General features: G+C 39.6%; 1 protein-coding gene across 5 annotated transcripts; it reads left to right on the top strand.

Moving 5' to 3' along the window:
* Positions 1 to 805: 805 nt before the first annotated feature.
* On the top strand, positions 806 to 26698 carry rxrba (retinoid x receptor, beta a). 5 transcript variants are annotated; one of them, XM_042506539.1, is made up of 13 exons: positions 806 to 882; positions 1674 to 1822; positions 4552 to 4787; positions 5538 to 5691; positions 5816 to 5995; positions 9005 to 9025; positions 11193 to 11353; positions 11586 to 11715; positions 12686 to 12818; positions 16805 to 16840; positions 19914 to 20005; positions 20104 to 20209; positions 20702 to 26698. In XM_042506539.1, exons 2-13 carry the CDS (start codon positions 1807 to 1809, stop codon positions 20847 to 20849), a joined length of 1413 nt encoding a protein of 470 aa, XP_042362473.1. In that variant the 5' UTR covers positions 806 to 882; positions 1674 to 1806; the 3' UTR covers positions 20850 to 26698. The 5 variants fall into 5 exon arrangements, with proteins under 5 accessions (XP_042362473.1, XP_042362474.1, XP_042362475.1 ...); XM_042506540.1 differs by lacking the exons at positions 806 to 882; positions 9005 to 9025; XM_042506541.1 differs by lacking the exons at positions 806 to 882; positions 16805 to 16840.
* The last annotated feature ends 1184 nt before the right edge of the window (positions 26699 to 27882 follow it).

The following is a 27882-nucleotide window of genomic DNA, read 5'->3' as shown; positions in this document are numbered from 1 at the left end:
TGTGCCTTGCCTGAAATTCAGTGCTTGGCACCATTAAAAAAATGTGAAGACATAATTGTATCGAATTTATATTCATATGTAAATATGAAAGTTTGGTAAATTTATAAGTATATATCTACTATAATGTTATAGTAGATACATATAATATAATATGTATATATATATATAATTATACAGTATGATAAATACATTAAACCGAACGATGTTGTGTCAGCTTGGTATGGTATAAACTTGGGGAAATAATTGGATTATCGGATTATATATCTACATGTATGTATGTATATATGTATATATGCATGTATGCATAAATGCATTCATTCATCTCAAAATCTCTATATATGTACACGTATATACGTGTGTTCAAATGTACATAGCCTCAAATTAAAAAAATATCTGTACTGTACATATCTGCTTCTCTTGCAAGCATAGAACAATATTAGCGCCAAAGAGCTGCAAAAGGAAGATGAAGCGATCATATTCCCAGTATCATAACACTGGTTTATCAGCTGTCTGCAGCAGGTCCACCAATGCGCCAGTGCCCTCCAATAACCTTTCCAGCAAATGACATACTGAGATGAACTTGTCTTGACCTCTTGACCTCTTGCACTGGATGCGTCTCTCTCACTCAGTGACATGTGGGACGCAACATGACCACACACAAGTCTTCTCCTGCCTTAAGAAGCAGGGCTGCAGTGTTTTGCAGTGATTCTGGGCCAATGTTCAACAGTAAGAGAGCACTAAGCCAAATCCTCCACCATCATCATGTTTTCATCCTTACAGGGGGAGGGAGGGTTGACTACGAGGCAAAGTGGGGGGAGAAACAGACACACACGGGGCCTAGTCGCCACATCTTTTCATGCGAAGAAGCTGTGCCGCTAAACCGTCAGTAATCCTTATTTATTTGCACTCAATGTGTATTGACAAGATGTAGCTTGATGATATCTAGGAGAATGAGGTATGGGTGTGACAGACGGTAGTAAACTGGACTGTTTTTGGTTATCGCTCCCCGGTGCATTCGGGCTAACTAGCTTGCTAGCTAGGTTAGGTGGCTAACCGTGGCGAGCAATAGCGCTTAGCTTGTTTTGCCAACGGACGCTAGACATCGCATAATTTCTACGAAATGTGCCGTTAAAGACTCGTTCGCTTTAAACGTCATGCTGTTGTATGTAATGGAAATGTTATGTACATCGGATGAGGGTAGCTAACACGAGCCATTTAGCATTACGGTAGGCACAGATATTTTAGGTGTTAGCTAGTGAGGTTAGCTAGTTTACGAGCTAACGTTAGCTTGTAGAAACGGTGGTTTGTTGCCATCTGTCTGGGCTCCATCTAAATAGTGGAATGGGACGTTTTCTTCATTGCGTTGAGCCAAGTTAACATAGTCAGTGTCTGGCATTAATATGTTGTATCATGCCTATTCAATAACGCAGCGTGTTTGCTAATGTATCAGTTTTGCAGCCGACTGCTTTGCAAAGTCCTGCTGTATCGTCACATTGAATGCCAAAAAATGCATCGACTATACAAATATTTCTATTGACAGTCATACAGACAGCTCATAACCTTGCAACATTTTGAGGAATGTTAGTTATGTTTTACAATTTTATGATCAAATGGGCATTCTCTGTACCCCATCGTTATCTTATACCGAGCTCTCTCTTGTGTTGGAATTTCAGACCCGTTTTTGGTTTCCCAAAACAACTCCGGCCCGGGCCTCAGTCCGCGGTCTAGAGTTTGGCAGCGGGCTGTTTGAGACGGAAGCACGTCGGTGTGTAGCTGCCAGCCACCCCCTGTGCCCCAACCACCATCATGGGAGACAGCAGAGGTGAGAAAATAACTGCTCTGATTTTGTTAACAGCTATGAAACAACATAAATGTCGACCAGCAGTTACATTTGGAAAGTAATGTTGATATTGGCTGCATCTTTGCATATTTTACAGGCACATTTGTTATAATGCTTGCTGCAAATTTAGGCACATGAAAAATGTGGGTTATGGTGAAAGGAAGACTCACCTAAGACTTACTTACATTGAAAAATAATAAAACTTATAAACACATGCCTTACAGCTTTCACAGTTGACCTATATAGATCGCCTGTCTTTCAGAGCTTATTTGACCTCAATCAGTAAGGATCAGTCATCCAAATTACCATCCCACGATTTCTCTGAAGTGAAGTGTGTTTGAATATCATCTGGTTATATGAAATGCCATCCTAAAGCTGAGGTAAACAGAAATCTACAAAAAGAAAAAAAAATGCTTAATTTGACAATACTCCCTCCTCCTGCAGCCCTCTGTCTTAAGCCTCTCCCACCAGCTGACCATGGGCATATGCAGGTGCTTCATACAGTAACCCAGTGGTTCCCATACTTTGATTTATTTAATCTTATTTCACTGTAAATTTGCACGCAGCGCATTCACACCGAGCCTCCTTGCCCATCTCTCTCTAAGACCATAAATTGGACAAGAATTAACCACCTAGCCACCCCACAATCCTGTCGCCTTGCTCCCCACTGCAGTGGACTGCTTTACTAGGAAGAGAGCAGCCAGCAGTTCTGGAGATCTAATGATGGTTGGCAGCTTTCGCGGATTGAATTGGGCCAGTGCAAACCACCCCAGCAACGGGTGTTAGAGCAGACTGGTGGCCAGTAGCAGTGCCTGATCTAACATGCGTAATAACAGCAACAGAAAGGTTGTTGATCTAGTGGGGAGTTGGGACTGTATGGATCCTCAGAGCTGGGGTTTGCACTGGCTGGATTCAGATTTGCACTGTAGGCAGTCATTGCGACTTTCTCTGCAGGAATTCCCTCCAATGAATCAGACTTTTACCAAAGGGACATTCATGCACACCTGCATTCTTAGAACAGCAGCCTCTCTGAGATGATGTGAATGTGATGGGCCAAAGTCTCCCAATTTGTAGTGCTATGAAAATGTGATTAGGCCTATTATTGCTGTTATTATTATTATTAACAGGGTATGTAAATTATTCCGATCTACCTCCAAGCAGCTGTTAAGATGTCATATTCAGCCTTGCTGGAAGAAAGTGAGCTGCTTATCGGCTATTTCCGAACACCATTATATTCACACATGCTTAGTGACGGTTTGATACTGGTGTGTGTTGCCTTAATATGGGTGTGTAATCAACTTCATTGCTTTCTCCACGATAAACCTCTGGGCAAACATATTTTGTTAAACAGGGTTAATGGGGTTGTGGCAGTATGCTGATTGCAGATAGTGGGCATGCACCTGCCAATTTAGAATAACTCTGATTCACTAACATATGCACAGTGGTAAAAACAAGATCAGCCCGTGTAAGCGTGTCATAAATCTGCCAGCAGTTTTGCAGTCACACTTATAATATGTGCAGAGTAAACACTAACTGTTTCTACGCACATAATAGTAAATGAGACCCAATGTATAGTATTGTGCTAGTCGTCTCTCTCTCTTCCTATGCAAGAAAAGTAATGAAAAACCATGTTTGTACTGTTGTTTGGCTTGGCCACACAGGAATCTTTGTACATCTCACTATGCACCTTGAAGTCAGTATTCCTTACAAGTGCTTATTCAGAGAGCTTACTAAAATATGTAACAGAGTTGGAGTTGTACCCGTGTCGGACATTGATGGATTTTTGCGTGGTAAAAAAAACCCCTGAAATTAAGAGAAGAAAAGAAATGCGTGATTCCTTGCATTCGTTGTATTGATAAGTATTCACATTGCAGTGCAGGCTCTGTTCTCCATGGACCACAGTAGGTAATTTGTGTGAGTATTTGATAGGTTGATTTCATTCCAGACTGTTTTTGATGCAAGAAAAATAGATTAGATCAGATGACAACTAAGAACACAGCCTGAAGCAGTGAAAATGCAGCACACAGCAGGCTGCAGAAAAAAACCCAACAGAATACAAACCACAGCATAAACAAAAATAAATAAATAAATAAAGCTATTGGCATCATAAAACCAGACCTAAATTCTACCAGAGACAGATCACAGAGCCAAAGGAAGGCTTCTAGAAACTGACATTAATTTCTTCCTATTGATTGCACACCAGTGAGATAGAGTAAAGGCACATCTATAGTAAACCTCATCTGAAGTTCTGTGTGTAAACAAATGATAAATCCTAATAATAAATAAGTAAGGAATATCTACTCAAACAAACCATGCCCTTTTGATTGATCACACTGGAACCAGACCCTAGATGGGCCTGAGGAAAGTTTTTCTTAATAAAAAATAAAACAGTTGCAAAAAGCAAGGCCTCTTTGTAGAAATCATTGTTTAACTAGGGATAGATTAATATATTTTCAAATTATTGGTTTTATATTTGCCAGCCCATTGTTATTGTTTTAACAGCTGGTGTTTGTTTAATAATTGAACTGTGAATTTGTCTCATAATTGAATTGTATATAACTGAACTATCTTATTTGTGTTTAAGTATAAGAATAAATTAAAATAATCTGTGTCATCCCTATTAATAAATGTAGCCTTTTTTGCACCATAATATTTTCATTAATGATTACATAAGCTGTTTGTGTGTTCGCCCTGTTGCTGTGTCTTATTAGATTCCCGCAGCCCAGACAGTTCGTCTGTGTCCTCCCCCCCATCGGGCCAGCGCTCGCCTCCGCTGGTTCCCTCAGCTGCAGCTTCCATGACCTCCCTGCCTCCCATCACCACCACTGGGGTCAACAGCCCCATCAGTAGCATCGGCTCCCCCTTTTCCGTCATCAGCTCTTCTTTGGGCTCCCCCTGCCTACCTGGCACACCATCAGTGGGCTACGGCCCCATTAGCAGCCCGCAGGTAAGGGAGGACTTGTACTTCATCAATATTATTTGTAGGTGTAGGTTTTACAGGCTGAATAAAATTTTTCTTAATTGTAAATATTTTTAGGTTGGAGAATATATACAGTTCAAGAACACCTAGAAATATGCATGAGCACTCTTATAGGCAAATATTTTTAAAAAAAACAGTTCTCAGTTCAGTTGTTTTGTCAAGTAAAACTGAATCATTTAAAAGATAGCAGGCTATACTTTCCTGAAAAGTCAGAGTAATTGAATATTGAAGTTTGGATTTTGACAGTTTGTAAGATTATCTATATAATTGCTAAAATTAAAGTAACTGTTAATGCAAGTCCTGCTATAACACACACTTTTTTGCTCAGGTCAGCAAAACACAGAAGACTCCACAATAAATAACAGTTTATAAATAACAATAAATACTCAAGATAAAAATACAGCACAGCATAAAACAAGACATTAGAGACAGAGTGTTATGTTAGGTGACTGGACAGTAAAATAACATGTATTTTGGATTGATCACTGCAACAATATTATAATGGTGTCCTGTAAACTCAGGAGGGTTGGGAAATTCTTGTGTACATGGTACAGAATAAAGAAATCCATCAATCCATCATTTTAGAGATAGAATACTTCATGAGAACAAAAGCAACTATTGCATTCTTACAGAAGGAGAATCATGAAACTCCTGACAACAACAAAAAAATCCTCCTTGCCGTTATTCTGTTCACCATCTCCTTTATTGTTCTTTCAGATCAACTCAACAGTGTCCATGTCAGGGCTCCACGCAGTGAGCAGCTCTGATGATGTGAAACCTCCGTTGGGCTTGAAGCAGCTGTCGTCCCACAGCCCAGGGCCGATGCTTTCCCAGAAACGCCTTTGTTCCATCTGCGGAGATCGATCCTCTGGTGACTAGACACCTTTATACAACTCCAGTCCAACATCCTTTAAAATTTCTGCCTTGAAACAAATTGTCATCCCTGTTGCCTTATTCCTCCGGCTCTTTTCCTTTCTCCTTCCCATGCCCTCCAGGTAAGCACTACGGTGTTTACAGCTGTGAAGGCTGTAAAGGATTCTTCAAGCGCACAGTGCGCAAAGACTTGACCTACACCTGTCGGGATAATAAAGACTGTATGGTGGATAAGAGACAGAGGAACCGCTGCCAGTACTGCCGCTACCAGAAGTGCCTGGCCATGGGCATGAAGAGAGAAGGTGAGCAAGCAGGGACACTTAAGCACACCCTGTAGAAGGCAGATTCTCAGTCCCTGAAGCCGAACTAAGGTCAATTCACTTTTCCACAAAAACAATTTTAGGTTTATATGCACAAAATGGTGCCTTTTCACACTAAGTTTGATTTAATCTTGGTTTTAATGGCCATTTAGGTTGATAAATTATTTAGAGACAACTATTTTGCTGACAGTAAGCCCATAAAAACATTTCTTATATTTTGCTGTAGTGTATGTGTTAGGGATGGATGGATAAGCCTTTGATTTAGCCCAGCGGAAACTCAGATAATGAGCAGTCCATCCCAAATCTGGTTTAAGACTATTCAGCAGTAATTGAGGGGGGAAACAAATATGTTATTCTCCTTCTTTTGTAACACTCTTCAATGATGATTTCGAGTGATCAGCTAATAAAGATAGAGAACGAGACTCAGACACCTCAGTGGACATTTGTCTTGGGCTTTGCTCAAAGATACATACAACACATAAAAACAATACAACATAAAAAACACACAAATGTAGTGCAAACAGGCAGTTGGAGCAATAATTTATATAATTATAAATAAATAGTGAAAGAGAGCACATCTTATAAAATAGTAGTTCCCCTGATACAGTTATCCTGTGTTCAGTGCCTGAATGTCATATAGAATAGAAGACTTCCTGTAAATGTAACAACTGGTTTTCGGGACCCTAAATCGACGGCCGGACGGGAGCAGCTCAAACTCTGAGTGTAATGGATGTGAGGCATCTGCAATTATATGTTTGGCCTTCCTGTGTATTTCTCTGGAGCTGAAACAAATTTGTGTCTTTCATCAGTGGCATATTTGCTCAGTGGCATTGGCACTACTACTAAATAGTCCACTACTTAAATTTATCAAAGGAAAATCTTAAGTTTTGCCAACTTTACTTACTTACTGAAGAGCTCCTGCAAACAGAGTTTTTAACAGCTCAAGGGCTGCCTCGTTCAAATTCAACATTTCAGTGCTGGACATCATTATGGGTCTCCCTTTTCCAAAGGTTCCTCCACATATGTTAGAAAAGTAGCAATCCTCCTTAGCCCAAAACTGGGGGAAGCAACTAGCGTATCCTTTGTGTTCTAATATCACTGAACTTTACTATGACATTTAATACTCGTATTGCTATTTATTGATACCAAAACTATTCATCATATTCACAGTAATTCAGAGTTGTAAATTAATAAACCAGGAAAAAGTTCAAGGGAGTTTCGTAGTTTGTATAGGCATTGTGGGATGTTATGTTTAGACAATTTTTGCCAACAAATGGTCTGGAAATACCACAAAACAACATCATATTTACCAGGTGTTTGTCTTCAGGTGGCCATCAGACACCATTAGTGAATATATCCCATGATTCATGCAAATGAAAAAAGCACAAACTTCACTCTCAAGTCTGAAACTTTACAAACTTAAAAACTCCTTTCACAATCATAGAATTGTGTGAGTTTACCACTTTATAATTTCTTAGTGTACTATTATTATTTTAATGACAGGGATTGCTAATAAACTGATAGAGCCCATCTTTATATATGTAATGCTCACAGTGCATTGTATCAAAAAAGCGAACAGACACATTCACATGCTACAACTGATCTACAAACAGTGCCATATAAGCGTGTTAACAATGACAATGATCCCAGATCCACTGTAAGACTATCAGTCTGAGATTATCTGATGCTAAGTCTCTGAGCTGAGCAGTGAAGGTAAGCGCTAACTGTGCTGTGTGCTTCGCTTTCATATAGTTAAAGACAATTATAAAGGATCTGAATCCCCCAGCACATCACAATGCTACTGTCTATCTAGTTTGATCATAATTCAGTTTATGTTTGATAAGTTGCTGAGACGAGTGGTCACTGTCACTATGATGATTTCTGTCGTCATGGAGTATTAAGCTGGGCATACACTGACCCGGTGTGTGAGCCGCAGAACTCATTTTCGAGTAGCACTTAATTTAAGCTTCTCAGACGTTGTTTACTGTGCAGTGTACGGCGGGAGCAAGGACCAATCGTGGCCGATCGACTGCTCCTGACCAGCTATTTGATATTATGATGACTTTCTGGTTCGCCATATTCAGGCCCCTGCACTGTTGAAGTAGAGTCAAGAGTCAAATCCCCAAGATCAGTACCATTTTTTTCTCACTGCGTCTATACAAAGTGGCGAACAGAGAGTCTGAAAGAGCCGTGGCGACGCGTCATTTGGACGGAGAATATGCAGTTCAGGTTGGTCGAGCTGTTGCAACAGCATACGTGCCTTTTTTGATGTTTCTTCCTCCTCCTATCATGACCAGTATTACAGAGAGAAACACTGGCAATAATGCATGATTGTGAACCATGGTGTAGCGTCACAAACCTCTGCCAGCAAACATACTTGTACCTGCCTTGATGCTGTCAAACCAATCTTAATTGACAGTTTTCAAAAGCCAAAAAACTCTGCAGGGACCCATAGGCCATTAAGCTCTGTTTTACAAATAAAATGTGAGCGCTCAGGTCTTGACTTGACATTTAGACCGTATAGTGTCCACAAATAAATGGTGAGCTTTGGCTTTAAAGTATGATTTACTGGTACACTAGGAGTACAAGTACAACAACATTCTAAAACCAGGCTCAAATCCTACAGTGTTTGCCCAGCTTTAAGTTAACACAGATGAGAATTGCTAAGAACTACTTTTACGTAATTTCCCTCAACCTGTAAATCCTGAGCCTAAACTTTTTAACGTCACCCATAATCTTAAATGAGATCTCATACTAAATCTATGAATAGTCATAAATGCATCAGCAAATGCTAATATCAGTGTTGATGTTTTCTTGTGCATTTTGAGAGCCTTAGGAACATTTGTACGATAGGGGACAGAAAGAACGAGTACAGAGTGGTAGAGAGGGAGATGGGGGTGGGTAAGCCTTGTAAACACTAACCCCCTTTCCCCTCTCTTCCTCTTTTTGTTTCTTCTCGTTCTCTCTCTCCCCCCCTCCCTCCTTCTGTAGTGGCCAAGATGAACGACAGATGTAAGGAAAAGAGGGAGGGAGGGGTGTGTGCCTGTGTCTGTATGAGTGAGCGAGAAGAAGAGGAGATATTACACTGCATATCTGTGAGAGGGAGCTAGTTAAAAATGTTTTTCCAGCTTTTGCTGCCAGTGCTCAAAGGTGGACCGTTGCCAGCCTTAAATCACTTTCCCATGGCTTTTTTAACCTTTATAGATCCAGGGAAAGTTTGCTGAGTTTGCACACTCCTTTTGATCATCATCCTACTTTACTGTAAAGCTAATTGATGTTTATTCTCACCTGGGTGCTGCCCAGTAAGGTTACAGCTGCTACAGCCAGCCACAAGAGTATTTGCACTTCTGTTCAGGGACATTAATGTCCTTTTTAAGGATACTTTGATTCTTGCAGAGGAAGGATAGATGCTCATTGAATTCCCCACCCAATTTTTTTAACAGTCGTGGCTTCCAGAGTCACAGCTTTCCATCACAAGCCCACATCTCAAAATTCATGGCCGCTGCCTTTTCTTTTCTTTTTCTCTGTCACACACAAACACTGAACAATGAAGAATGATTGTGATACCGAGTAGATTAAAATCAAGGGTTCTAAATGGGTTTGCATAATTTGACATTAAGTGCACAAAATATACTATGATTCAAACTTTAATCAGTTGCTTTAATCTGTTGACAGACATGTGAATGATCAATAGTTAATTCATGATCTAAAGAATACAGAATGCTTATCCTTGTCAAAGGCAGGAATATTGGGTACTTGAAGCAGAAATAAATCTCTTCATTAGTCAGTTGCTTCTCATGCACAAATGTGATTCTGTCCAACAAATGACCAAACCAATACAAAAATAAACATAAATTCATTTACAGACCTCTCTGGGAAATGTCATTTAATACAGTGCTATTTTTAGGTATTTGGACACACAACATTTTCTGTTGCGTGGAACTGCTATCAGCTTGGATGTTTTCAGGTGTTCTCATTTGTATGTAGTGAACAGGAGAGGACCTGTAGCCTTTTTTTAAGTCATAGTCCTCCAATTTTAGGGAAGGGGAGCAAGACAGTGATACCAAACATACCACAAAAACAACAAATTTGTAGGGCCTAACAGTGGGTTGTTCTTGACTCACAAAGGCAGACACATAACCTTAGACTGTCAACCGATGTATGTGGGTCAGAGACAATTGACAGTCTTTATTAAATATGTTGACTTTCTTTAAATAACTTCGTCCAATTATGGTTGCTCCCATAAAATGTAGATACTATGAATGAAAAAAACCCACACAGTTACTCTGTAGTGCATAAAAGGCTTCTTCCATATTTTGTTGCAGGACAATTTTTCTAGAATCTCAAGATGAGGGGTGGCTCATTTTATTCATTATATTTACTTGCACAAGTATAAACCTTATTACTGTTGCCTTTCTGCAGTGAAGTAATTTCTTGAACTTCATGAAAACAAGAAACATTTTCTCTTAGTGCTTTCAGATTGTTAATGCCACATTTCATATTTACCCCCTGAATGTTGCTTTAAAAAAATAGCTTGTAATAATGACTCCTGTTGGTTATTTCTTATATGGTGCATTTCTGCCACAAGGGCCTGCAAGGAGTATGAAAGACAGCATGAGAGACTTTGAATTTATCATGAATTGTGTCTGTTTGTCCTTTTATTTTATTTTCCATTATTTTGCACATTTTTCATGTTAATTTGGTCATACTCTCTTATTTCTCATCCTGCTATTTTTGCTTCTTTCTTTTTGTGTGCCAACCTCTTGCTACACTAATCTTTCTCGCTCACTCCTCTTCATTTTCAACACATTTGTTTTGTTAATCTTCAATCCTACTTCTCTTATGTCATCCGTTCTGTTGTTTGATGGCACATCCTTGCTATTCATCCTCATGTTATGTCCTCTTCCTCTACCGTGTTCTTCTTGTTGTCTTTAATGATGTCCAATGCGCTCTACCACGGCCTGTCTGCTCAAACCCTTTGTTTCTCTATCCTTGTCCATTCCTTTGCTCTTACATCTTTTCATGCTTCTCTGTTCTTTCATACTAACCTTTCACCCATCTCATCCACCCACATTTCTCCTTTCTGCTCTTCCTTCTCTTTCTCCCTTCCTTTCCCTTCTTGTCCTTCATTGTTTTCTCCTGTGCTCCTCTTTGTCCCTCCCAATCGCCCATCCTGCAGCTGTCCAAGAGGAACGGCAGAGGAACAAGGAACGAGATGGTGAGGTGGAGTCGACTAGTGCGGTGAACGAGGAGATGCCAGTGGAGAAGATTTTGGAAGCGGAGATGGCTGTAGAGCAGAAGACAGAGCTTCATGCAGATGGGAGTTCAGGTGGCAGCTCGGTGAGTTGTCCAGATGGTGGAAACAAGCTTTGTTCCTTTGAGATGACATTCTTTGCAGTTAATACTATATTAAGTGAGGATTGTCACCTCATATATTTTTTAGTTTTTTCAAGTATATCATAATGCTTATATTAATTACAACATGCAGGTTTATTTTAACAACCTTCACAGGCTGTTGTTTTAATATTGTGGTGTCTAATTACAAATAATCCTCCAAATCTGCTTTTTTCAGCCCAACGATCCTGTCACCAACATCTGTCAGGCAGCAGACAAGCAGCTCTTCACCTTGGTGGAGTGGGCAAAGAGGATCCCTCACTTCTCTGAGCTGGCCCTGGACGACCAGGTCATCCTGCTACGTGCAGGTAAGTCTGACCTCAGAAAGTTTACTGAATCAGTTCTTGTCTCCATACATTAACCCTGTCCCTCCTTTGTGTTGTGCAAATACAGTCATACATCAGTTTACACAACACTGAGCTCCCAGCCCTTCTGGTTTTGAAAAATTGGTGTGGTGCAAACCCTGGATACTTTGTTGTGTTCCTTTTATCGGTGGCTCCAGAGTTTTAAGTTGCACTCACTCTGCACAAAAATAAAGGGAAAGTAAAATTCTAGTGCAAAATGAGAAAATGTTTACCTGAATGTTTGCCTCACACAATCAGCTGTTGCTCTATCATGTTCTACTGTTACACCATCATACAGTTTCCATTTCAACATTTGGTCTCTCTTGTTAATGTAAATGTTGGTGCATAAAATGTAAGACATTCTTAACACTGTCAGTATAACACAAATCCAGTCTTTTAAACATCAACAGGTGTTATAGACCAAGTTGTTGACACATCGCCAAAAAAAACCCTTGAAACTTGCAGGATTTTTTGTGGCACTATTGAATTAGAATTGTCGTGTGCAGGGGTACCATAGACAGTGTAGTAGCTTGAGCTTTTTTAAATTGTCAGGAAAACTGATGGCGACCTTTGCCTTTTTTTAAAATATAGAACTAAACATTAAGTTCCACAATCCCAAAATACTTAAAAGAATCCTTCCTAAAGAAAAAAAATAGTCTTCTTTGTCTCATACAGTCTCATGAGAAATGATGTTAATGGTTTGATAAACAAATTAGTTCCATGCAGTTCTGTGTTTCGGCTCAGCTGGTAGATCCTAGTAAGGGTTAATTATTACAAAATAATGACAACATCGAGTTAAATGAGAAATCTTCACTTCACTAATTTAGGAAAAGCAGCATGCAGTCATATCAGGAAATATTAAAAAAGGGGGTACAATAGTAGAATATGTAGAGTTTAATTCCCTACAAATATTGAGACACTAATTTTTCAACAGGCTGGAATGAACTCCTGATTGCATCATTCTCCCATCGCTCCATCTCGGTGAAGGACGGGATTTTACTGGCCACTGGCCTGCATGTCCACAGGAACAGTGCTCACAGTGCAGGAGTTGGAGCCATCTTTGACAGGTAATACACAGATGCATATATGCACAAACAGCATCACTCTGACAGACGCACCACATCAGTGATTTCAGATGTTTGGGTGGGTTACCCCAGCTGGAGAGGACATGCCGCTGTTAAACAATATTCACTGGAGAGTTTTAGCATACTGTAAGCCTTTTCTACTTTGCTACTTTTAGCCATGAATAGAATGACCCTGGGAAGCCAGGTAAAAATCTGCAGCCCCCTCTGGTAGATCCACATCAGTGCTGAGAGCTAGACGAAGAAAGAACAAACACTTGTCTTTATTTATCCACATGAATTATTCAGGTTTAGCTGGATTAGTGACTGGGGTATGAATTTAGGGTACTGCGTTCTCATCTTTGGTTGGCTACAGCTGCTGTGTTCTGTGTTGGCTGTGATTGGCTGAGAGACTTTGCTTCTTTAGTGCTGCCTGTAGGGTGACAGCGCATGCTGGGCAGGTTGGTGACTAATACTTACACATAGAAATGCATGCGCACACACAGTCAGTGGCATAGCACCTATTACAGCTTTTGATAAAGTAATAATGGCTGGCTTATGTACAAACAGATTTGTAAATATAAAATAAGACTGTCCCTCAAAAATACTTAAAAATGCATTAGTGTGACAGTTCACATCCCATTGTTGTCCAGAACGTTATAGAGGCCATGGGTGTTTATTTTGTTGTTAACTTCTTTTTTCTGTCAACCAAAGAATAATTGTTCTGTGGTCATTTTGACAAAGACGTTTGTTGTAAAATAATTACAATCTTCACATAAAAACAGACTTTCCCTGATCATCAGACCCAAATGCACAATTTTCATTTGTAATTAGATCGCAAACATTGACAGTCTTTATATCAAATCTAAGGTCAGAACGTTCTAAAATAAGTAAATTGCCACAAGCAGATGATAAATAATATAGAAATATTACTGTGCCTTCAGTGTTCTCTATAGGCTTTTGTATGTAGGCTTATTACGATCACTATTATAAATGGATGTTATATTGTCCCAGAAATAATTCCTATTAACAATATTATTGTCATTTTAAGACCACTGATATAAAGATAATATATCAGCATAATAATGTACAACCTTTCGAAGATCAGTACACATCAAATTATTAAAAATCCTGTACATACACATAATAGAACCACACAACGAAAGCAATTAAAAAAATGCTTAGACACTCCGTTTTTTTAGTGTAATAATGGTCCAGACGCCCTTGCTGTTTGTTCACGCATAATTCTGGCTAAAATGCTGGTGATAAGCAGTTCATAAGGTGCATTAAAGAGGGCAGCAAAAATAATTAAGGTTATGTCCAAATATTGTACGATAAGATAATAACGTACTTATCGTAACATGCCTGTCTTTATCATTGGTGGCAACAAGAACACTGTCAGTCTATAGTCATGCACATTTATATCTGAAGCAAGCTTATTAGTTTGAGATTCTAAAACACTTATCCCACGTTTTCTGGAAAACAAAAAACAAATATACAGTCATGGTCTCTCCAGCCGTTCAATTATCACATCAACCATAATTTGTTTCTTCAAAAGTAAAATTGTTCTTTTATTCTTATTCTTAGTCTTTATTCTTAATGTTTTTACATGTCACTAAAAACCAATAATGACAGTTGTTGTTCTTTCAGAAATTCTGCCCATAATATTATCACCTGCCATGGTTTAAAAAACAAAAAACAAATCACAACAACCTCTAAATCTCAATGGCTTTTATAGACGTAAATCCCCAACTACATCACAACGTGTCAGTTCACTGTTAATTACACAGTAATAACATTGTTAGGAAGGTTTTTTTTGCTTGAAAACCAGTCAGGTTTACAGCAAGCTAACTGGGCTTATGGCAAACAGCTCAATGATTTTCCTCTGATACTTGTGGATTTTCTCAAAGCACTGCTCTCTTCTAGTAGCAGCCTTTTGTTTAAGCTTTGCTTCAGCGTGTGTTTGAAGCCACTGAATCATATTTTATCAAGGAGGATGTAAATATTAAAATATTACTATGGATTTTTTGTAATACAGTATTTGAGGGAGAGCTCTTAGTAAGTTGGCCCCAGAGTGCAGCAACAACACAACAAAAATACAACCACCTTTGTGAAAAAACAAAACAAAGCCACAACATAAATTCCATTTCACAATACAAATTGACCAAAGAGAAAACTCAAAATTTCAGAAAACCTAACTTTTTTCAAACTGTAAAGGGTGGTTACCTACTATCTCTGTCATTCTAAGCAAGGGGGTATCCCTTAACCAAAATACCCCCAAATCCAAGGAAGTGTGGCAACCTGTAACAGTTGCCCACAGAAAAAGCAATGTACATCTTGCCCTTTTGCCATCTGATCAGTGACCAGAATGACAATATAGTAGGTATCTTCCCTTTGAGTTGTCTTGTTTTCTGAAATTTTGTGTTTTCTCTTTTGTGGTTTAATGAGTTGTCGATTTGTGCTTTGTTGGTTTGTTTTGTATGTTGATTTTCTTAAATGTTGTTTTTTGCACTTGGAGCCTTCTTTTTTTCTGCACAATAGCCAAAGTTAAGTGAAACTTGCTTAAAGTCCAACTGAAATCACAGTTACCCTTTTTGTAGTTACAAATAATGCCAGCATGCCAGTATTGTTAATAGTTTTTTTTATTATTATATAAAGGAAATAAAAGGTTATTGCACTCTCCTTGGTTAATGATCGCTAGTTCAACATGCTAAGGTGCAGGGCAAGATGTGTGCTTGTAAGTTAGATAAGAACAATAATTTAGCAGAAAGGCGAATGTTGGTTGTTGCTCAAAGTCTGTGGCTCTTGTGTTGTGTAGCAGGCTGCTGTCTGGCTCAATGTTACTGTGCTCTGCCTATCATAGAAAGCTCTTGTCACTGCTTTATGCAAGATTTAATTCACTGTGTCATAATATGCTTGCTATCTCCATAGACAGAAGCCGGAACAACCACATTAGTGCAAAACTAGGGTGCTTCATCCTGAAACCAAAAACTATATATATTTTTCTTTACAGTGATTTTTATGGCAGAGAGATATGTATGTTATGCTCTAGCAGATACAAAATGTAATCTAATCGATCAAAATCAGTTGGACTTTAAGTTACTTTTCTTTATATATTACTATTAAAACTAGTTTACACTACACGACTTTGAAAGTCATCAGAGAGGTGTACTCTTCACACTACACAACTTGTTGTCTTGTAATCGGAAGTCTTAAAGTTGTAGACCTTTTACCAGAAGGATCCCCAATGAGTATTTCATATGATGCACAGGTGGAACCACAAACCGGCGTTGGGGATCTCATTTGTCCCTGTTGTCAATGCATGTTTTGCTCTCTTATTGGCTGCAGCTCACCGACAAAGTGCAAGGAACACAGGTTCAGAAATTCAGCTTGCTCAATATCTGGGGAGCATCTGTGATGCATGGCTGAGCTACAGTTCACACATAGTACTCAAGCACCAATGTGTGAGTACAGAGACAATGACAATCTGCCTCTGATTTCAGGCTTTTGTCAGGGAGCTCCATAAACTGTTGACAAACTGAAAAAAATCTCAACTAAAGTTGTGTAGTGTGAACCAGGCAATAGCAAGGAACACATATAAAGACTGAGGGTTGATAGTTAATAGTTTTCAACTTATGTACTAATGATTCTCTGCTGTTGTGCATTTAAGATTTATCATAACCTCTTTTCTGCTTATTATGATAACTCTAAATATAGGTGATGCCTTATGTAAGACTACAGTTGATGATGTTACAAAACTGATCAAATGTTATCAAAAGTCCACATTTAGCAGTATCAATGTTTGGATGCAGTTACAAGATAAATCAAACTTTGAGTCCAGGCACTAAAATGTAAACAATCCTCATTCAGTACTGTTTTATAACAGTTTTAAACATATCGGAAGGTAGTTTGTAATACAGAAAACAGAACTCTGTAATAACAATGTAACTGTGTAATGACATTGTAATAACACATTGTGATTGAATACACAGGGCGCACAATGCCGAGGTTGGGGCCATATTTGACAGGTAATCACGCCACTACACAAACACTTTTCTTAAACCCCTCCTCTTGAAACAAACACAGAGCCAAAACTAAAAGATTGATGGTTTTAGGCTTTTCTGAAGCTTTGCAGAAGTCAGCCATTTATTATTATGAACAACATCCTTTGAGAACTGTTTGACCCGATCACTCAGTGAAATATAGGGGTATATGTTTTAGATGACGATGACAAAGAGCAACGCTCTATTTTGAATTTGAATTCGCACCATATTTGGTTTGTGACTCTGACTGCTAATAGCCTCGTCCAATCGCCTGCAGAGTACTTTCCATCTTTTGCCCATTGACGATGCCTCTTCTTACCAAACCAAATGTCTGTTGAGCCTTGCCAGACCATAATGAGCAAATCAAAATGTGTGGGCTAGCTTTGTGAAGCTAGCTTTCCCAGGGCATTAATAGTGGGACAAACATACTGTATTACTCCAGTGAAGGATACACCAGTGCATATCTAGATGCCTGTATTTCATAACATCAATGACATACACTGAGTGCACACCAAAAGTCACTCCTACTTTCCTCCAGTCCTGGGTGTATAATAAAACATGATTGGGCAATGCACTTTATTGTGGGCTTGGGCGGTGTCTGTTAAAATGTCAATTTCCAATGATGGATTAATGACAACCCTTCTTTCCCCTCACTCTCTGGTCTGCATAGTCCTCTCTTCTTTCATCCAAGTCATATTCCAAGCTGGAGAGAAGTAGCTCTATAAGTTTTAAGATAAACTTATGGCGCACACCAAGCCTTTTAAAGGGGAACTAAGTTATTTTTCAGCCTGGACCCTTTTTTCTTCATGTTTTCGTGTCTTCAGTGACTCATGGGAAACATTTTTTAAAAAGGTCAGGTGTAAAACAAAAGTTTTGCAGTGGAGGTTGCGGTGTAACTGCTTGGGAAAGGTGCACACTATTAATTTATGTCTAATCAAAAGTACTTGTTTGTTCCACCGACAGGCTCAGATTGTTGTTATGAATGTCATACAACATTACAGAAAGGACCGAACCATGAAATTAAATTTTTTTTAGTACCTTTCGCTTGTTTCCATCCTGTTTTGTTTCCAGGTCTCGCTAAAGGAGAAGTCTTGTCTTACATTGGCAATAGCTAAATAGCTAAATCAGCTAAATATTCAGTCATGGTATTGAAAATCCTTTCGATAAGAGCAAGATTCGCTTTCTGTACTTCAACACAACAAACTCTTCCCACTGCTCCTCTCTCCAGCTCTCACTTGCGGTTCCACCGCTTTCTTGCCAAAAGTCACCTCTCGTGTAATTTCAGAACAAGACTTCTCAAAAGCAAGACTTGGACACAAAACAGACCGAAAGAAGCAAGAGGTACGGAAAAATGTTTCTTGTCAGACACTCATAGGAACAATCTGAGCCTTTAATTGGCAAAAAACAAGCACTTTTGGTGGACATCAACGAAAGGGCCCACTGGCTTGAGTGGTTACATTGTAGCTTGTTTCACCGCTGCCAGCTGCTCTCTCAATACAGGACCAGTTTTACAAATTGTTCCCATGAGTCACTTAGATACAAAAACCTGGGAAAATAGAGTCCAAGTTGGGAAAAAAACAAGAGTTCTCCTTTTTTTCCCAAACTGACTTTCTATATATTAATGGGCTGCACAACTGATAAAGCTTGGTAACTTTTTTGATTAAAAATGTTTCAATATCTTGGTAAGTTGGTATTTATTCTGTTTTTGCCAGGTAACGTTTTTGTTTCTTCTGGTTGCATGTGTTACTCTTGAATAACAATCTGTCTTGCAAGATATGTAGAGCTGCAATGATAAATCAATTAATTGTTCGACAAAAATGAATTGGCAACTATTTTGATCGTCAAATAGTCATTTTAATAGTTTTGTAAGCAAAAAAAGCCAAACATTTGCTGATGATTCATACTTCCTAAACCGAACAGTTGTGGATTTTTGGACTGTTGTTCAGCTAAAATGTCCCATTTGATGACATCACCTTGGGCTCTGCCAAATTACCCAGGGTATGTTTCACTGGTTTCCTGCATTTTACTAACAAAACAATTAATTGAGAAAATAATTTGCAAATTGATCAATAATGAAAATAATTGTTAATTGCAGCCCTAAAGATTTTTGAAGCAAGAATGTATGTAAGGCATTTTAAGTATAAAGTACAGCTACAACATTCCTGATCACTCCCTTTCTCTGGCCCTTCATTCTTGCACTTTACATCTAAGTACATCCAAGTATATCAACCGTGCGTGGTTACAGTAGCAGTTTTAACAATGATCAAATGTGGCCCACCCTAAAACGAGCCAGCCTTGCTTAATTGAATTATATTAATTGAGGTATTCAATGTAATAATAAAGTCAGTGATAATTGTGTCTTGATTACATTTTGTAAATAGAAATATGTCTTAAACCCTTAAACCCTGACTGCAATATGCTCTTTCCTCCTTGGAGTTATCGTTGTGGGCAAGACAAAATAATGCGCATGTGTGGAATAAGCGAAAGTCTGAAACTTAACAGGAAACTGTAAAATTATATTCTCCAGCTGCTGTAGATTTCAATATTTGGCACTTTCACAGCAACCTACACACATTTTCGAGCACATCTAACAGTAAATGCGACAAAGACAAGCGACCACTCAATTATGAAGAGAAAAGAGAAATCAGCCACAGCCAGAGCTTCTCACCATTTGGTGGCAGCAGTTCACCACCCTGGTCAGTTTTAACTAATGTTTTTGTTTGTTTGTTTGTTTGTTTGTTTGTTTTGTTTGTCTTTGGGTTTGTTTTGGGTGGTTTTCTTGCAGAACCAGCAGTTCAGCTATACCATAACTAGTTAGACATAAATTCATTTCTGTACATTGAGAAGTAACCATAATTAACAATGTGACTATCCAGTCTGGTCCCTCTCTGTTGTTCTTACTCTCGTATTCTTTCCCTTTCTTCCTCTTGTTTTTGTTGCTTTCTCGCTCTCTTTTTCCTCTTCTTCTTCTCCTTTACTCTTCTCTCGTCCCTAATCCCGCATTGTCTCCAACCGGGATTTCCCCCTGCAACTCCCCTCTCCCCTTTCCTCTCTGCAGGGTTTTAACAGAGCTTGTAAGCAAGATGAGAGACATGCAAATGGACAAGACAGAGCTGGGCTGTCTTCGAGCCATCATCCTCTTCAACCCAGGTACACAGATAGGTAGAAAGTTGAAAGTCTAAAATGTCTGAAATGGGGAATGTGTAAAGTGTGTTTTTATCATTGAGATTCTCTGTTTTCACCTGAAGATGCCAAGGGTTTGTCCAACCCCAGTGAGGTGGAGCTCCTGAGAGAGAGGGTGTACGCATCGCTCGAGTCTTACTGCAAACAGAAATACCCCGATCAGCAGGGCAGGTAGGCTATAACACACACACACACACACACACACACACACACACACACACACACACACACACACACACACACACAGGCACACTTAAAAGTAACAGGTGAGGTTGTGACAGTGACAGTTGTACTCAGACTTGTTTCTTTTGCCTTGACTAAAGAAATCCGTCACACTCCGAGCTTTCTATTGATGAACAAACAAATCTTTCTAAACAACCCTTTTTAGTGTCTGATATGCACAGGTTCAGCCTGTTGAATGTCAGAGTGCTGATAAATCCCTGATTTTATCACTAGCCCACTAATTTTTATCATGGCTAATGGCAGGAAGGACAATAATACATTCAGATAAAAGAAAAAATATTTATTAACAGTTCACATTAATCACAAAAGAAGGAGCATATTTTGCATTTTGCATATCGCTTCAAAATTAAAAGTCATACCAACTATTGGGTAAAATATTTTCTTTTACACCTCCTTCTCTTTCTCTCCTCCTTCATTCAGGTTTGCAAAGCTCCTCCTCCGGCTTCCAGCACTGCGCTCCATTGGTCTAAAGTGCCTGGAGCACCTGTTCTTCTTTAAACTGATCGGTGACACGCCCATCGACACCTTCCTGATGGAGATGCTGGAGGCGCCTCACCAGCTCACCTAGAGGAGCCAGGTTCGGTCCAATCAGGATCCAATGCACACCAGGATTACCAACATGTCACCCCATGTCGGGTCGTTGGCTCCTCTCGCTGGGCCTCACTTAACTGCAGCACCTGCTGGTTTTAATGTACCGGCTCTCAAACTTTTACACACATATACACACACACAAAATATTCCCTGTCACTGGCTAATTATCTTTACACATGCAGATCTAAACTTGAATACATGAATTGACAAAAAAAACAACATAACTAATACACAGATAATATGGTTCTGAATTAACAGTATGCTAAAAAACACACACATTTTAACCATCCTCTCCTATTCTCAGTTTTCCACCAGTGGGGTTACGACTCAGAGAATTTATCCCCTTTTTATCACACATACTCAGTAAATGTCTTAATTTTAAGTTATCCTTCAATTTTCACATCTTCATCTCACAGTGGGTTTTTGCTTCTGCGTAACTGGTATACTCCCCCTGTTTTGACTTGAGTTACTTAGTTACACTGCTAGCTGCACCTCTGTATATTATACCCATCACTAGCCAGTTAGTTAGTCATGTATGGTTTTAGCTTGAAATCAGGTGCGTAGCATTTCAATCAACTGTCAAATGTCAAACTAATTTGCTTCTTATTGGTCAGGAGGTGTCCTATAGAGGACATGCAGACACATCCTCCCAGTGAGTTCATCTGATCTCGTAAACATTGAAATATTTTTATGCTTTTTTGAATATTCATGCTGAAACTTGTTTGAGTTTCTATTTTGAAGTACTGTACTCATGAAATGAGAGCTTTTTCCAAGGCATTGAAATCCAGGAAAAGGGGAGTGGGAGCACTTTGTTGAACAAACTTTGTCCCTCCCACCCTGATGCGCACAGCGGGCTTTGTAAGACAAGAAGAATGACTTGAATTTTTTTGGTTTTTTTTTTCCTAGTTTTGATTTCATCCTTTTTCTCTATTTTGGCAGTTGGTTGGCATTTTAAACAGCTTGAGGCTCGCAGGAAGTACAGCTTCATGCAAGACAAAATCATAGTTGTTTGTCTTTTATCTCCCATTCCCCTAAATCCCCCCTTTGCTGGTGGTCATTTATGCACTTTTGTGAGTTGTAACTGTGTAAATGTTCCTGTTTCCTAGAAATGACCATCTATTGTCAGACACCTAAGATTACCTTGAAGGTACTATGTGTAGGGTTTTCTCATTATTGCATCATTGCCCAATCACTTCCTGTACAGATGATCGCCAAGTTTGGGACTTAACAATAACCACCAGTCAGATGGTTGGAAAGTTTTGCCTAATGGCAGGTGTGTTTGTCTGTCCTCACACCTAGTCCAACTGAAAGTCTATTACTTTTACTCTTAAAACCTTCTTAGTATTAACTGTTGGCCATGGAAGAGAAAAACATATTTTTTGTGCTCTTTGAACAATTCTGTTTTTAACTCATCAGCCTCTGTCTGAGTTGTGTGAGGCATTGCTTTGCACTCAATATGCTGCACTCAGTCCTCTCTGTAAAACCAGATGCAGAAAGCTGTATTTTTGTTCAACACAAAAAGCAGCAGCAGAGATGACAAAGCTGAAATGAACAGACAGTGGCAATAATGCAACATTTCATTTCACCTGATCATCAGATTTGACGTATCTGCCAAACTTTTGCACCCTGCCTCTCATGGATGGATCACTGGCTGTGAATATAGATTGGCTACAAATGCACCAGTGTTTGAATTACTTGTGTCGTGTTACTGTAATGCAATAATGAAATTAGTTAGTGCTATATAATGGAAATCCTACACTTACTACCTGCAGCTTTGGAAACTTTATTCAGTGTGTATTGGCTCAATGCTTGCAACTTTTGTACAGTAGATGTAAATAATACAAAAAAGAAAAAAAAACAGGAGTCATGTAAAAACAAAGGCATGTTCACAGTCATGTGAATGTGAAATATGTGGCTCCGGCAAACAAATTTAAAAGCTCTATTTTTTGCTGTCGAATCAACATTAGACTTGCCTCCCGTGTAACGACATCATCATGAAGTTGTTATTGAGCCCAGGGCCAAACCACACCTCACTGCTGCTTTTGCACCAACTTCTGCCAATGTTTCCTGTTGTTCTCAGTAACTGATTGGCCGGATTTCATTGACAATGGCACTTGACATTTACTGTGATTGAAATTTGTGGGCGACTGAATCTGAGCATTGCAGTGAAAAGTCAAATGCAGCTACCACATGATCAGGAGATATACAGTAAACTATGAATCAAACCGTCTACACAGGCTCGAAAGTGAGCAATACTGGGGTACACAAAGATTTATTACCATTTTTGTTAGTATTTAAAAAGAGTATTGAGGTATATTTAGCCTTCTTATTAGTCACCACATTGATTAGCAAGTAGAAACGTACATTTTGCAGTATCATTCTACAGGGAAGAGGTACAGCTGTCCTCTACCAGGTGCTAAATAACTAATATGGTCTTTTAGTTTAAGACTTGCACATGTACATCAATGCAAACACAGTATGCAAGTACACAGACAAATCATTCTCCACTCATTGAACAGGTCTGCTTAAGATGTAGGATTCCCTCTTCTTTTTTGTTACTTTGTGACCCCTAGCATTATTGCAGACTCCCAAACAATGGAAAACAAACACCAGCTAAGTGCTTGTACATTTAAGCTGTGGCTGATAAGTCTTTGTACTTACACACAGCCAGTGTCTTTTATATTTTAGAAAGCAGTAACGCTGGTGGAGCAATGAAAGCAGCTGGTGAGTTTTGGGGTCCACCAGCTACTTTGACCAGAATGAGCAATGAGCTTCCTGCCCTGTGGATAGTCCAAAAACTTCTCAGAGAGGATCCTTGGCCTCCCCTCATATGATGTGGACTTGGGGGCTGACAGTTAGATGACCTGTAAGACAGGTGGTTTTGTTTAACATGTCAGTAAGTTGATCTAATCTTAGAGTTTGGTTTTTCTTTTTTTTTTTATCCATGCACTCGCGTGGCCAGCTCAACAAAGTAGTCACCAGATGTCCATTAATTTCCTACATGGAGAGAAAAGTCCCAGCATGCACCATTGCTGCCTCATTTAGGTTTTACAAGGAAAAGCAAGGTGTTGGCAAGCACCAACATGTGCTAGGATTCTTGTACTGTATATGATGCAGAATGGTCTCAGTGCTTTAGTGGTTGTTTCAGATGAGCTAATATTGGCAGTCTGAGTTGTGAGACTTGAATGAGAAGGACTTTGTGGCCACCAGACTTCTAGATCTGGATGTGTGCTCATCCTCTGTCAGGTTGACATCTCAACTGTCTGTGCAGGATTTTAATTTTGGAGCTTCCTCTGTTGAATGGTAAAGCCTGCTGCTACTGCACCATGCTTATAGATAGCTGGGGATGGGAATGATTACACAATCAGTCAAGTGCTGGAGGATTTACAAGTTTGATCCACTTTTTTTTAAGCACTAGTCATCTGACTGAAAAAAATGCCAGTCTTTGTTGATTGATCCAAAAGGCAAAATATGCAACTTGTATATTCATATTGTGGTAAACAGTTGTCATGTGCATTATGTTTCTGGCATTTGCAAATATTAGCTTAGTCTGTTACGTAAGTTAGATAAAAATTGGCAGTGTAATAATTAAGAATTCCCATCCTTCATATAACAGCAATGCATTATATGAAAACTATGTACGTCTTGCCATCTCTTTTTTAACATTTTGCTATGAGCTTAGGTCATTTAGTGGATGATAAACAGATACAGGAGACACATTTAAAACAAAAAAAAGCTATACAGTCAGTGCAGGTTCTGTATGCGAAGCCACTTTAAGCTTTGCTGATCAGAGCAGGTGGCTGGGTATCTCAGTTTTTTTTTTAGCATTTGTTTTAGGGTATGTGTGGCCACACGTGTATGCTTCAATGCACATGTGTAGTGAATCTGTCTGCAGCTACGCCTTTTGACTGGCAGATACTATAGCTTTGGCGGTGATGTGCTGAGCGCTGTTAAATTGATTTGTTGAGCAAAATAATCAAAGGATGCACAGAGGAAAAGGGGCCGAGCTGGAGGGGCGATTCACTGGCGTGTTGACCCGATGCTTTATCAACACAACACAGCCTCCTCCTTTCCTCCACTTTGCCCCGTCTCCACTGCTTTACTTTAGACTTAATAAATGCTTATTCACTCACCCATGTGGGCTGAAAATGACTGGGCTTTGCGTTGGAATGGACTTGTAAAATAAACCTATGATTCTTGGACTGTTTGAAAAGGATGTGAAGCTTTTCGTGGGACAAGCGTTGGAGAGCTGTAAGGAAGGGATTCAGCGCCGTGTGTCCCTCTTTGCTTACTTTACTTGACGGCAGAGCAGCGATGATCTGCGGTCGACCATGGGAGGCCGCTGGATCGCACCGCACCGCCCACAAATGTTTGTCCTTGCAACCGTGTGCACTCAAGGCAGACGCATGCTGTGACCTTTTGACTGTGTAGCAGTATTGTTGTCGCCATCTTTGTTACATTTTGAAATTACTCGCTTTTTGAAAATATACATTTTTTGAAATGGATCGCAGGCTGTGACTGAAGAATTGATCACCGTTTATAGATTAGATATCAGGGCGGCGTTTTTACGTATTGACACAGGCCCCCTGGAGCCAAGGCCCATCCCGTTAGGATCAATGAGGCAGTGTGTGCTATGCAGCCTTGAAACCACCACCCTCACTGGTTTATTTATCACTGCCAAGTTGTTTGTGGATGTGGCCGTTTTTAAATGCAGGGCCACTCAGTCCCCAGCGCTTGTTTGTCATGTATGTTGTGATTATTGTGCAGTGCACTAAAGAGTGTGCTCCAACCTTGGCCTGTGTAGTGCATACTAAAGAGGGGCCCTAATAGGAATGGAATGACAGCTCGTGTGGAGAGGGGAGGACTGGTCATTGGAGTGAGAAGTGGACCAGTGTGTGGCCCCCTCTTGGTGCTCAAGCTGTGCATTGGTGCTTTTTTTTATAGGGTCCCCCTGACCCTTAACACGTCTGCTTTGGTTTCCAAGACACAGGGAAATGCATATACGAGTGAAATGCAAATAAGGAATGATTTGACAGACCTGCTCTTCTTAAGTTGCATTTGTTTGGTTGTTTTCTGCGACCGGGTCCACTGCAACCTGTTGTGTGTTTACTGAGTCATATGTGGCTGTAGCTGGATACCTCCAGCAATAACAAGAAAACCTTATGATCATGAGGGAGAAACGGTGGCTCTAATTGTAGACATAGATAAAGACCGATAGTATCCACAGGTCTGGTTTGCAGGAGACACATCCGAGCAGGATCTGGTTTCACTGAATGAACCGATGGGAGGAATCAGCTAAACGTGATTGCTCTCCTTAAGGAGGTTGTTGTTGTTTAGGGTTGGAGGAATTGTGAAGAAAGAGAGAAAGAGGGAAGAAAAGAAGGACAGGGGCTTAAAGAACTCGGATCAGGTGTCCGTACGTCGATCGAGAATAAAAACTATTTTCCAGTAGATCTAGAATCTTCCTTAATTGTTTACTCTTCACTATAAAGAAATTCACACACTGTTTTCTTTGTCTTGTTTCATGTCTCCCTCTTTTCAGACTATGCTATTCATCTTTTGTTTATTACAAAGTATTAAACAAATACAAGAACTGTAAAATCAGAATGGAATCTGTCACTCTTATTTTTAATTTTTCTCCCTTTCTCTTGTGTCTGTTCTTCGTCCTGTTTGTATCCTACTCCATCATACACATGGAGCTGATTGACTATTGTGTGCTTCGGGGATTGAAAGAAGAAAAAAAATCTGAATAATTTTTTCAGTCATTAATTCTGAACCTTGTTTCTGTTTGTTGTATCATGTCTGAGTAAAGGTTTTAATACTGTATGTGAAGTGTTTTTCATTTATTGTAAGACTGCTAAACTTAAAGAAAATGAAGTCTAAGTTAAGCAGAGTCTTAAAACACATTTAAGACTCTGCTAAACTAAAACAATGAAGCTGTTCCAAAAAAAAAATGAGAGATTACTATATGTAAGTGAAAATTACTTTTAATAACACATTTTACATTTACAGTGCACTAATTTTATTTAGGCTCCACATTAAACACCAACTCACTGTCCATAAAATGAAACGTCCGGACTCGGCTCCCAGTGTGTCCTGGAGAAATGTTGGTGAGCTCCTCAGTCCAGCAGGACCGCAGGGCCTCGGGTGACCGCTTGTGCCGCACTCCTCCCTTTCAAACTCTAGAGGGAGCACTGACCTCTTGTCCCCGTCCAAGTTTCAACAACCGTGGTCTCAAGTCGCTCCACCTCCATACTCGATTACTGCTGCAGGGTGGGGACATTGTCCTGGATTGTCTCCCCGCCTACTTAACGCACCTTGGCCAATAAGGAAGCAGCAGAACTGAGAAAAGAACATTTTAATAGGTACATTTCACCCTGCACTGGTGCCTGTATCTCCTCTGCCACATATTTAAATGAAGAAAGAGAGGAATGTGGGTATGAGTTTGTATCTGTGTGGCCATGTAGCTAGCTCCCCTCACTGTTCCTCCAGCTCTCCTCACACCCCCTTCAGTTGGTCTCCTAGCTCGTCTCTGACGGTCCATCCAGGCCATGATCCAGAGTATCTCCTGGTACAGTAGCTAGCCCGTAAAAGCTTTTGCACAGCTTAGCTCACCATGCAAGGCCCGAGATGATGCGCAAAACTTAAGTTACTAAAAGAGCAATGCATTCTGTACACAGATTCATTTTTATGTCACATTTAAAGCTTGTTAGCCAGTTTCTAGAGTTTATATAACTCAGAATATTTAATGGATTTACCAGTATTTGGAGAGAAATAGGCAGATCTTTGTTTTGTTCATGCATGTTTGACTGACCATAATGAGAAATGCACACCATTGAGGTCTGAGTGGCTTTTGATATACAGTAGCATTTGTTAAACTATGTTTTAGTTCAGTTTAAGCAATTCATTTCCAGTTTAACTTAATATATCTCCCTGTAAAATACCCATGTATGATTTTCTGATATTCTGTGTTTGTACAAACCAGGGTTGGAAGAAAGAAATTCATGTAT

Source organism: Plectropomus leopardus, chromosome 18 (genome assembly GCF_008729295.1).
Source record: "Plectropomus leopardus isolate mb chromosome 18, YSFRI_Pleo_2.0, whole genome shotgun sequence".
In the NCBI taxonomy this organism is placed as follows: Eukaryota; Metazoa; Chordata; class Actinopteri; order Perciformes; family Serranidae; genus Plectropomus; species Plectropomus leopardus.
Note: the sequence above shows the minus strand (reverse complement) of the source record. Positions and strands in the feature narration are given on the sequence as shown.